This window comes from Myotis myotis, unplaced genomic scaffold, assembly GCF_014108235.1.
Source record: "Myotis myotis isolate mMyoMyo1 unplaced genomic scaffold, mMyoMyo1.p scaffold_m19_p_2, whole genome shotgun sequence".
In the NCBI taxonomy this organism is placed as follows: domain Eukaryota; kingdom Metazoa; phylum Chordata; class Mammalia; order Chiroptera; family Vespertilionidae; genus Myotis; species Myotis myotis.
This window is the reverse complement of record NW_023416324.1, coordinates 146,910,211-146,922,704: the sequence shown is the minus strand read 5'-3', so window position 1 is coordinate 146,922,704 and position 12,494 is coordinate 146,910,211. Positions and strand designations below refer to the sequence as shown.

The window sequence follows — 12,494 nt, the reverse complement described above, 5'->3', positions numbered from 1 at the left end:
TCATGTTTTATAAATGAATAATCCCCAGGGCTGAGTCCTTATTATCTCATCAGCTCTAATAGTTTTAAATAATACTACGAAATGAATGAGTTTCAAATTTCTATGATCTTATTGAGCACTTGTTACATAAAATTTTCTAATGAAAATCTATAATGATATTTTGAAACAAAATTAATCATATTCACCTTAACCATTACCACTCCCTATCAAGACAGTTCATGTAAGGGCCCAATGGCTCCAGTTCTTGAGGAATCTGGGGTTTAAAACATGTAATCAGGATGAAGGAGTAGGGACTAAGGTAGAGACCAGACTTATGAACTGAGTCAATAATAGGAATTGGGGGTGAGGGGAATGGTGTAAGGTTAGGAGAGGAGAAGCATGCTTGGGATCAGAGGACCCCCTATGTGGAAATAAGGTGATTCTCTTACTCCTTATTATGGCTGGCGCTAGATGACTTGAGGACCACATGGCAATTAATTTCTATTACTGGAGCATAGATGCAGTTCATAGGCCAATTCACTCAGCTTGGGAACCAGAGTGGGATAAAACTAGCAGGCAGAGAGCACGGGTGGATGCAGACTGGAGAGACAGAAAGACAGAACAGCTAAGAAAGAAAAAGACAAAAACAATGTCAGGAGATCCAATATGTTCCTTTGTCTGCAAACCACACTTTTCTGCCTACTACATCTACAACTTTATTTTTACTACTAATATTGTTACCACTTACCCATTTCCCTCTCCTATACATAGACATTCTTTTAATTTAGCAATACTCATAATATATAGTTTCCCTCATGGTTTTAAAAAATGTTTTTCATCTAAATTTAGATGTGAAAAGGCAAATAGTCTTGTTACTCTTTTACAGATAGGGAAACTGAGACTGGAGAACATAAGTAATGTTCTGATGTAGTTATTAAGTGGCAAACAAAGCTTCGAACCCAGACTTCCTGACGGCAACTCAAAGTTCTTTCATTAGCCCCACTGTGTCACTATAACGTAGGCAGAATTAATGGCTAACAATATGGCAAGAGTTACCCTTTCTAACTTATTGCCTCTGCCCTACACAGAGAGCTGTATCTCTGAACAGCAAGTTAGCACAACCCCATCAGCGGTAAAAGACCTTAAAACTACAGATAAGTTCATCTCACTGGCTTTCTAGTCTTCTTTAGCTTGTAGCTGTAAGAGGTTTAGAGTAGCTTTCTAAGGGCATATGTTAGCCTCCAGTTTTAATGAAGAGTAAGGGACTAAATACAGACAGATCCTACCTGGAAACAACCTGAGGAAAAGCTGCAGACTGAGTCATGATGGGACATAGCACATCTATAGCTGAAGGCCTGACAGCAATTCCTGCCAAAGAGACCTATGTGTGGTACAGAAAATGTATGATGGAATATCCCTCCGGCCTGCAAACTCTGCATGAATTTAAGACACTCTTGGGTTTGCAAGGTCTGAATCAAAAGGCCAATCAACATGCTCATCAAGTCTCTAATACCTTTGACATGAACAAGGTAAGAACTTCCACTTTGCATTTGGCTATGGTTCTGCATTTTGCCTTTTTTAAAATATAAAGTAGCCTGAGGTAAAACATGTTCATCCCTCTGAATTAGGAGGTCTTCAGAGACCCCACAGCTTGTGGGTAAGTGAGTTATTAAATGCGTTTATCACTGACGGCGTGAAAATAATTGGGAACTAGCCACTCCACCCTTGGAAATGTTCTGCATGTAGGGAGTTATTTTAAAACCAAAATTAAATCTCTGCATGGAATGCTAATGCTATCATTTAAACAAATCTAATAAGTGCAGATTGATTTACAAAGACTATTTTCAAAGTGTTTAATGCAATGGTGACATTTTATAGAAAAGCAAATTACAGAAATCTGCTTCCTAAGGTGTGATTGAATCTAGATTGGCAGATAAAATCAATACAAATTAGCCAATGTGTTGTTCATGCCCAAATCAAAAGTGGGAATGCTTCATAATACTTTTCTTTCCCTCGTATCTGACTAATTTAGTTTTTGGGGAAAAACAAAACAATTTATAGTTTTAAATTCAGATAAATTTTAGTTTCTAAAGATAGTCACTTAGCTATTGTCCTAAATTTACTCATTCCTGAGGAGTCCCTGCACATTGAATTTCATGGGTTGGAAAAATATCAAGATGAGAAAAGAAGATATGGAATAGTAAAAATAAGACCAAAAAAGTAATCTGAAATACCAGGCTAAAGATGTTCCTGCCTGCTTTTCCTTGTGCTTTTCGTTATTTTACTTGTAGATCAGTAAAGTTCAAAATGTATTGATGCCATCTAGAATAAAAGGGAAGAGGGAATACTACTCATAGATAAACAGATGACATCGGAAGGCCGGACAAGACAATAGAAGAGAAAGAATGGCTGATGAATTTACGACAATTAAAATGATTGGCTGACTGTTAGGATGTGTGAAATCCAGCACAATCCTTTTCCAAAGCCAAAAAGCAGATAACCAAAGGAGTTAATAACAAAGAACTGGAGTTAATAATCAAGAACTGTGTGAAATTAATGGCTATTTTAATCCCTATAGTAATGTCAGGAACAAATTTCTTTGAGGACATTGCTGTCTTTTGTTCAATGTTATCAAACATGAATGAAGCACCGCCTGTGTAGCATGACTGTGTTTTCCTCATAAATTGTACTTAGCATAGTTGCATGCAAATGGGGCTCAGCCCCTACAGAGTTTACAGGTCAGTGGGAAAAAGAGAAATATTCTGCTTGTGTTTTCACTCTGAAATATGTTCTGGACGTGCTATAGAGTGAATGAGCCACCCCAAATTCATGTTCAAATCTAAACCCCAATGTGATGGATTTGGAGGTGGGGTCTCTGGGTGGTGATCAGGTCATGAGGGCAGAGACTTCCTCAGTGGGATTAGTGCCCTTATAGAGTGACCCCAGAGAGAGTTTTTTCACCCTTTTCTCCATGTGAAGACACATGGGATGACAGTTATCCATGAACCAGGAAGCTGGCCCTTACTAGACAGGGCATCTGCCTGTGCCTTGATTTTGGGTTTCCCAGCCTAAAGAACTGCTTTAAACTACCCAGTCCATGGTATTTTGTTATAGCAGGGGGATTAAGGCAGGATACCATGTGCATGTTGCATGTTGTTTCTCTTTGTCTCTACCTCTATCTCAGGGCGTGCTTGCTTGCTCTCTCTCACTGTCATTCTCGGTTTCACAGTGGAAGCCTGTTCTAGACAGCAGCTTCTTGGTTCTGACAGTACTCTTGAGAGGTTAGAAGAAGACTTCCCATCAAGTTCTGTAGTTATTCTCCAAAGGTGTCGATGTCATATCCCAGGACAGCGACGCTGCTGTTAGCCCTCTGTTTGTGAAAGCACTGTGCATGTCTGTGGTTCCTAGGCACGAGCAGGAACACGTGACAGGTAGTGCTGAGTAGAAGCAAAAGGAAGCCGGCTGTCGGGGAAGCAGGGCCAGACCATGTCCAGACAGACGGCCTAGGGCATGTGCCATAGGAGTGAGAATCCTCTCAGTGACAGCCACGTGGTGGCCAAGCCCATCTCAGGAATGTAAATGACTTGGAAGCTCTGCTAGCATTCGTAATTTATTGTAGAGATTTTATGTTTGCTTAGAAAGCAAGAGCACCAGGCAGTGATGACAAATGCCATGAAAGGTGTGGGGATCGCAACATAAAATCAGGTCATAAAATGAGAAGGCTAATGATTGTTCATTATCAAGTGATAGTAAAAATGATATGCAATTATGCAAAGGAAAACAAAAGAGCCATGGATGTAATTAGATCTATAAAACTATCAGCTGTCCATAATCTGGAGGATTTATTCTTTCTCTGGAGCTCCTCTGCTGCTTTACCTGTTCTGGGGAGAAGTCATTCTAAAATGCATTTCATACTTTCCTCCTCCTCAAAGTGCTGGCAAAACATTTTCTTCTTATCACTCATTATTATGAACATTGGTTGTTACATTTATAAAATACCATGAAGCACCCATGCCTATTGAAGTTGCTGGGGCTAAGCTTCCTAATGTTAAAATTCCTGAAAATACCTGTCTTTGTTAAAGCTTTAACATTCCAATCTCTTTTTACTCTGCCATTTTTTACATTTTTTTAAATTGATTTCGGAGAGGAAGGGAAAGAGGGATAGAAACATCAATGATGAGAGAGAATCACTGTTCAGCTGCCTCCTGCACTCCCCTTACTGGGGATCTAGCCTGAAACCCAGGCACGTGTTCTTGACCGAAATCGAACCTGAGACCTTTCAGTCCACAGGCCGACGCTCTATCCACCAAGCCAAACCAGCTAGGGCTTTACTCTGCCTTTTTTAAACCTGGGTTTGGCTTGTACTCAAGTTAACCAAACTTATTTGAATAGTGCATGATGTAAAAGTAAATAGAGTCTGAAGGTTAGAGTATCGCGTTTATAACAAGTCCTTTGCCCAACCCCACACCCTTGCAGGCTTCTCTTTGGCACTCAGTAACAATAGTTAATGCTCTCTGAGTGCTTATTATAATGTGCCTGTCACAGTTCCAGGCACAGGACATAGACAAACGAATTCAAAGTCATATGATTGTAAAACGTACTGATGTTGGCAACTCAGACCACAAGGAAAGGCAATTAGTTAATTGACCATTGGCCCCAGTGAGTCACTTTAAGACCCATCACTGCACTTGTGTTGAGTCCATGCCTGGATTTAGATAACCACCAATAAATGAGTGCAGCAGAAATAATAAGGCCTATTCATTCCTAAAAGACAGGTGATTCCATTGTCACCTGACTTTGACTCAAGGATTCCGTGGAGGCTTTGTCCACAACCATATTAAGGAGTATTTAGGGCACTTTTCTTGATCCCTTCACCTGGGTCAGGTTAACATTTTGATCTGACATCTCCCCCAAGCTTCCCTGACTTTCTTCCTATTTCCTTCCATATAGCATTTCTCCAAGTAAATGTCTTAAATTGAATTAAGAGGTCTAATATCCAGTGAATAAGAGTCACAGAAAAAGAGCCCAGAGAAAATGTAAGATTATCACAAAACAAACTAGAACAATTTCCTAGACCTATCAGACACAAGGGCCCAGCACAATAAACAGAAAAAGATCAACCTACAGCATATGCTGAAAAGTTTTGTAAACATGGTTAAAAGAAGATCCTAAAATCTTCCAAAAGGGAAATAAATGGAAATCAAAATAGCCTTACTTGGCCAGTGTGACTCAGTTGGTTGGAGCGTCATCTTCTACACCAGAAGGTGGCAGGTTTGATTCCTGGTTAGGGCACATACCTAGGTTGCAGGTTTCTCTCTCTCTCTCTCTCTCTCTCTCTCTCTCTCTCTCTCTCTCTCTCTCTCTCTCCTCTCTCTCGCTCTTTTTTCTCTCATCTCTCTTCTTCTCTCTCTCAAAAAAGAAAAATAACCTTGAGCTTCTTAAGACCTATATAAGAGTCTAGAAGTACAGGTAAATGGAGAAATGCTTCCAAAATTCTGAGGGGGAAAGCATCAAGCCAAATCAAATGTGAGAGAAAATAAAGGCATTCAATGACTGAAAATTTTATTTCACACTTATTCTCCCCCGACCCCCCGCCCCTTAGGGAGCTACTGGAGCACATGCTTCAGTAAAATGAAGGCATCTATTGACAAAGACGGAGTGAATCCAACATAGGAAAATAAATATGTTCCATCCAGGATCATGGAGAAGGAAAGCCCAGATCAAATATTATGTAGAAAGCCCGACGTGCTGCTAATCCAGATGGAAAAGAAGGAAGGGGACTCAGGGAGGAAGACCTGAAAAGATGACATTGATGCATTATCTACTATGTTTGAGAATTTCAAGACAATATTATTAATTGCTGTTTAGGCAATTTAATAGTGCATTTGGAAAAAAAAACACAAGACTAACTGCAAAAAAAAACCCACCCACAAAATTTAAACTGAAGTGACTTAAAAATTTATTATGAAAATTTTACACATCTACAAAAATAGAATAATTAACTCCCATTGACCCATAATCCATTTCAACATATCAAAATTTTGTCATTTTGCTTCGAAGTCTTATTTTTTTTCTGAAAAATTTTTATAATAAAAAAACCACTCAAACATTATATGATTTCACTTACAAGGACTTCATTATTCAATACAATAAAGACTCTATATTTTTATTTTTGTTAATGCTCATTCGAGGAAATTTTTTCCATTGATTTTTAGAGAGAGTGGGAGGGAGAGGAAGGGAGCAGAGGGGAGAGGGAGAGAACCATCAATGTGAGAGAGATACATGGATTGGTTACATTGCTTCCCCAGACCAGGCACCTATGGCATAAAGTAGATGTTGAACAGATATTTTCAAAATAATTAAATAAGATAATAGGGGAAGTGACAACTTTAGTATCCTCACTTTTTTATACACACACTTTTTCCTTTCCATTCTTCTCTCCTTCTCTCCATTTTTGTCTCATATTTATACCAAGGATGGCCACTGTGTCTTTCAAATTCTTACTTAGTGCCCAATTGGAGTGATTATCTCAAGGAAGGTTTTTAAAATTTATTCATTATTTTTTTTTAATTGCCCTTGCTGGTTTGGCTCAGTGGATAGAACATTGGCCTGCAGACTGAAGGGTCCCAGGTTCTATTCCGATCAAGGGCACATATCTTGGTTGCAGGCTTGACCCCTGGTCTGGGTCAGGACATGTGTGAGAGGCAACCAATCGCTGTGTCACTTTCATATGGATGTTTTTTTCTCTCTGTACCTCTCTCTCCCTTCCACTCTCTCTAAAAATTAATGGAAAAATATCCTTCGGAGAGGATTAACAAAAAATAAAAAATAAATAAATTCAAATACTCTCTGGAAGAAAATACATACATTAAAAAATTGTATTGAATTTATTGGGATTGAATTGTATTGAATTCCAAGTCTTGGCTTAATAGTGCTACATATATTCTTCTAACTAATGTTCCAGGTTTCTTTAGATATATTCCCGGAAGTGGAATCACTGGGTCATATAGATCCATTTTTAATTTTTTGAGGACATACTATATAATAAAGAGGTAATATGCAAATTGACCATCATTCCAACACACAAGATGGCCACCTCCATGTGGTCAAAGATGGCCACCTTCATGTGGACACACGATGGCTGCCACAAGATGATCAGCAGGGGAGGGAAGTTGTGGGTTATCAGGCCAGCAGAGGAGGACAGTTGTGGGTTATCAGGCCAGCAGGGGAGAGTAGTTGGGAGGAACCAGGCCTGCAGGGGAGGGCAGTTGGGGGGAACCAGGCCTGCAGGGGAGGGTAGTTAGGGGCAATCGGGTTGGTAGGGGAGCAGTTAGGTGCTGATCAGGCTGGCAAGGGAGTGGTTAGGGGGTGATCAGGCTGGCAGGCAGGTGAGCGGTTGGGAGCCAGCAGTCCTGTATTGTGAGATGGCAGTCAGACATCCCTCAAGGGGTCCAAGATTGGAGAGGGTGCAGGCTGGGCTAAGGGACACCCCCTCCACACCCCTGCACGAATTTTGTGCACTGGGCCTCTAGTTGGTGAATAAAATTATGAAGGTTTTATGTGTACAATTCTATAATACATCATTTGTATATTGTATTGTGCATTCACCACCCAAAGTCTAGTCTAGTCTCTTTTTGTCATCATTTATCTCCCCTTTACCCTCTTCTGTCTACCCCCATCCTTCTTTCCCTCGGGTAATCACCATACTATTGTCTGTGAGGTTTTTGTTTATTTGTTTTACTTAATCCCTTCACATTTTTTCACCCAGTTCCCCAAATCCCCTCCCCTCTAACACCTGTCAGACAGTTCTCTGTATGAGTTTGTTTCTATTTTGTTTGTTTGTTTTCTTCATTAGATTCCACATATAAGTAAAATCATATGGTACTTGTCTTTATCTGACTGGCTTATTTCACTTCACATAATACTCTCCAGGTCCATCCATGCTGTGGAACAAGCTAAGGTTTCCCTTCTTTTTTACAGCTGAGTAGTATTCCATTGTATAAATGTACTGCAGCTTTTTTAAACACTTACCTACTGATGAAACTTTAGCTGCTTCCAAGTCTTGGCTTAATAGTGCTACATATATTCTTCTAACTAATGTTCCAGGTTTCTTTAGATATATTCCCGGAAGTGGAATCACTGGGTCATATAGTAGATCCATTTTTAATTTTTTGAGGAAACTTCATACTCTTTTCCACAGTAGCTGCACCAATATTAAATGTTTTTAACTTGTGTAGAAATAAGAATTTCAGCTCATACTCAGGCATTGAAGAAATGTAACTTTCATTTTTTATAATGCAGTTACTTTATACTTTTAGTCCCCATTTTACCAAGGAGAGGTCTCCCTCCATTTTCCAGGGTTGCATATAAATCCCATGGGCACATCTAAACCTCAAGGTATTAATAGGCATTTGCTAAGATAGCATCATGTCTCACCTCCTACTTCACTAAGAAGGCTGCTGTCTTGCTCAGCTGGGCCTGCTGGGTCCAGTTTTCTCTCAGTTACTTTATACTCCTAAGCACAGAAGCCTTGTAGACTGGCTCAGAATTGTCTGACCAGTACTCCTTACAGCCTTTCCTCCAAAACTATGTCAGGTTCAGGGAAACTTGGCGAGTTTCCACCCAGTCAGTGAAACATAGGTGCTTCTGCTTCTACATCTGCCAACCCCACCTGGCGTATCTGTCACCCAGCCCTCCAACCATTCTTGGCCTTTCAAAGTGGTACCCTCTCCCTCCTTCTCCCCACAGCCCAGTGTCTAGTAACTCTTCCTTTCCTATTCCATACTTCCCCAGTCTATGGAATCTTTACCTACTTTGGGAGTAGCCAGGAGAAACTAGAGAAACCGGCTCTAATTTATGTGTTCTTCAAAATTTTTTGTTAATGGCACCAATTTTATTCTCAGAATCCTGGAAGGCTTAAATTCCTGAAACTCGAGATCTAAGAATGAACATTTGATTTCTGCTTTTTTTGCTATAAAGACTTATCTCTCAAGCAATAAATGTCTTTACTGAACTTGGGAGGGCTGGATGGTAGAGGGGATTTCCAGGGGGCAAAGTCACATCATGATTACATCATATTATTATCCCACTTCACTTGCAAATATTTATTGAAGACCTGGAGGCTTGCGGAAGGAAAGTAGGTACAAAGATGAATAGAAATTGGTTCCTTTCCTCAAAGGAGTTTACAATATAGAGGGGTGACAAATGCATTCTTAACAAATAAAAAGTGGTAAATAATCAAAGATCGAGAGGGCAAAGCCCAACTCTAGTTGCAAGGTTCAAGATGGGTCTCAGGTATTATAGGGATGCTTTTATTTATTTATTTTTTAAATATGTTTTTTATTGATTTTTGGAGAGAGAGGAAGGGGAAGGATAGAGAAAAACATCGATAAGAGAGAGACATTCATCAGCTGCCTCTTGCACACCTCCTACTGGTGATTGAGCTCACAACCAGTCATGTGCCCTGACCGGGAATTGAACTGGGGACCTCTTTGTTCCTGGGTCAATGCTCAACCACTGAGCAACACTGCCTGGGCTTTAAACCCTGTCCAGTAATGTGACCTGTGGTCCAGCCTCTTCCTAGACAAGCAGTCTGGATGGAAGGGCCAGGGAAGTCTTTAATTTTATCCCATCAGGGTAGGTAGAAAAGTCACACTCAAATTGTGGAGGTGTGGGAGGATGAGGGTGAGTAGGTAGGTAGAAGACATGATTTTCTGTGCCCCCAAAGAGTTGAAAAATTACTTGAGAATAAACATTATACCAAGATTAAATGCTCAAAGAATAAAATAAGGCTGTATAATATGACATACTAGCATGACTACTCTATTCAAGGTACATTTATTGGGCCCAGGAGATGCATGAAGACTAAGTTGTAGAGTTAGTTATGAAAGGCTTTCTGGAGAAGTTGAGGCATTTGGGGATCTCGAATGAAGTGAAGAACTCGAATTATCAATTATTTCTGTATCAGTCACTGTTTTAAGGACATTATGTTTATTATCTCAGAATTCTCACAACAATAAGAGTAGGTACCATTTTTATCATTTCCATTTTACAGATGAAGAAACTGAGGTACAGACAGGTTATCTAACTTGTCTGAAACTACACAGCAGGATTGGAATGCTGGCAGTCTCACCCGAAGGGCTATACTCTAACTTGTTGTGGTATTTCAACGTTAACAAAGGAGTTGAGAATTTCAATGAAGAGAAAAGCTCAAATTAAAGTATGAGATAGAAGAAAGAAGGGTATGGGGAACTTAACTAAGGCCAAGGGAGCACACTCCAGGCACCTCACCTGTATCCTTTGCTCCATACAGGTAACCAGCCTGTAGTTGGGGCTGCCTAAGACACTCAGAGTACGAGATGCTGGTAGTGGGTGACTTGCTTGGAAAATCTATTCTAGAGCTTTAGAAAGTCAGTTCATGGTCCCTCTGGCTCCTGGTTTGTGTTCTTGCGCCTGTATTAGGTAAGAAGGTAAATGCATGTCCCTCAGGGACACACTGAGACATCTGGATTTTATCCAAACAGTGCCTGTGGCAGCCCTTAGATAGGACCAAAGGCGCTCTAGGAATAACCATTTGCCAGATGTGTGCATGCAGGAGACCTTTTCTAATGAGCAGAAGTGGGGTAAGAAAAGCCTGGTTGTTGGAGCAGGAGTAGAGATGCTGCTGGATTGGAGGGGAAATGGACCCAGAACACTCGTTCGAAGATTTGCCTCTTAAGACTCTGAGATAAACAAAGGAGGCAAAATGGTTTCTCTGAATCTGTGGGTTTGGAAATCAAACCAGGAATAGAATGATGGTTTAAGGTGGAAAAACAGTTGTCAGAACTAGAATACATCTAAACACTAGGATAAAACAAAATGACTAAAGCAAATTTTCAGGTTACTTAAATGAATAGCCTCAGACAACTCCTGGGAAGCAAGAGTGAGGGAATGGTGAATGAAAGAAAAGTGAGGATAAGCACTAACGTGTGGGATTTAGTACATGTTAGTTTTCCTATAAATATCCTCACAAATCAAAACCTAGCTTTAATGTATCAGAAGTCCTTGCTATTTTTAGATAAGTCCTGTGGAGAATCTCTTTGTCATCACGGGGATGGTGGCCCAGCCCCTCAGCTCTGACCCTACTGCTGTGTGTAATCTTGGACGAGGCCCATAATCTCTTTATGTTAAAGTTATCACTTCTAAAATCAGGCAAGACTTATCCTGCCTGCATTTCACTGAGCTCCTGTGAAATAACATAGGCGGAAACTTGGCAAAAACGTGAAATACAGACCACAAAGAGATGATATGTTTATCTGTAAAATGCAGATAACTCTGACCTCAACCCCCGCAGTTTTCATAACAGTGAAGATTAACGCTACTTTTTTATCAATTTCAAATTCTATTTCTAAATGAAAGAGTCCCTGCAGGGGCAGGAGTTGCTTTCCCACCATTTCTCATCTCTATTGATCCCAGAGCCATAGACATTCATTTGTGCTGTTTGAGGCAATATTGGTCCCTTGCAATGGTTGCCCATCCGAGAATGAAATTAATTAAATGGGAATCATTTTTAGAGTTTTGACTGTCTTCTTAACCTAACTAGGACAACTCCTGCATGGGAGTTCCAGCTCTACTTGAAATTCAGAAGTGACCTTTGGTTATCTGCTTCCTTCGCTTCTCTTTGTGTGAGAGCCCTTAAAAACTGGAGCAAGCGAAAGATTTATGTGATTTGAAAAGAAACCCATTTATGTTTGCCTTTTGCTGGTTTATGGATTGGAATTTTTTTCTTAACTAATGTGACGTTTTTATGTTATATATGTAGTAACCCTCTGCAGTGTCTGTCATGAATACTATTTCCAGTTTGTTCTCTTTTTTTTTTTACTTTTGTTTTTCATTACAAAGGAATTCATGACATTGAATTTCATGTGCTTTCTTTTTTTACCTCTTTTGTTGCCTTCAGATGAACAAACTTGTTATCCTTTGAGAGCTCTAACACTGATTCTGTTTTTCATCCTTTGATATTTCTTAAGGTTTAATTAAAAGAAGTTTCTTGGGGAAAAAAATTGGAGCAGGCCACCTGGCTTTTAACTTGAGTCATAATCGCTGCCATTCATTAACCCCCTGGCTGCCCTGCAGTCCGTAAGGCAGTGTCTATCTGACCTACAAGGTGACCACAATTACCACTGCTATCCTTCGGGCACATTTACTGGAAACAAATGACCATCTCTTAGACTGCAGTCTCTTAAGGGTAAAGACCAAGGCTATTAACTTCACAACAACCAACATAGATGACCTCAGGAGACATTTGTTGGTGATAATAAAACACCTCATATTTGTTTAGCACATTATAATTTACAGAACATTTTCACATATATCATCCATTATTAACATTTGGCTGAGCCTTTCACAAAATTTTATCCATTAAAGATATCAATTGTGCCTGCTGATATACATTTACACTTTGGCTGTTATAACTCATATATTTTAACAAAATCTGTTGGAATTGTGTTTCTCAATTCTGGCTACATAGTAGAAGC

General features: G+C 39.8%; 1 protein-coding gene across 1 annotated transcript in view; it reads left to right on the top strand.

Moving 5' to 3' along the window:
* The first annotated feature begins 1,304 nt into the window (after positions 1 to 1,304).
* GUCA1C (guanylate cyclase activator 1C) overlaps positions 1,305 to 12,494 on the top strand; it is a 28,072-nt gene continuing 16,882 nt past the window's right edge. Inside the window, 2 exon segments of the mRNA XM_036348531.1 lie at positions 1,305 to 1,508; positions 3,326 to 3,410. Of these exon segments, the coding sequence (XP_036204424.1) occupies positions 1,305 to 1,508; positions 3,326 to 3,410 (289 nt within the window).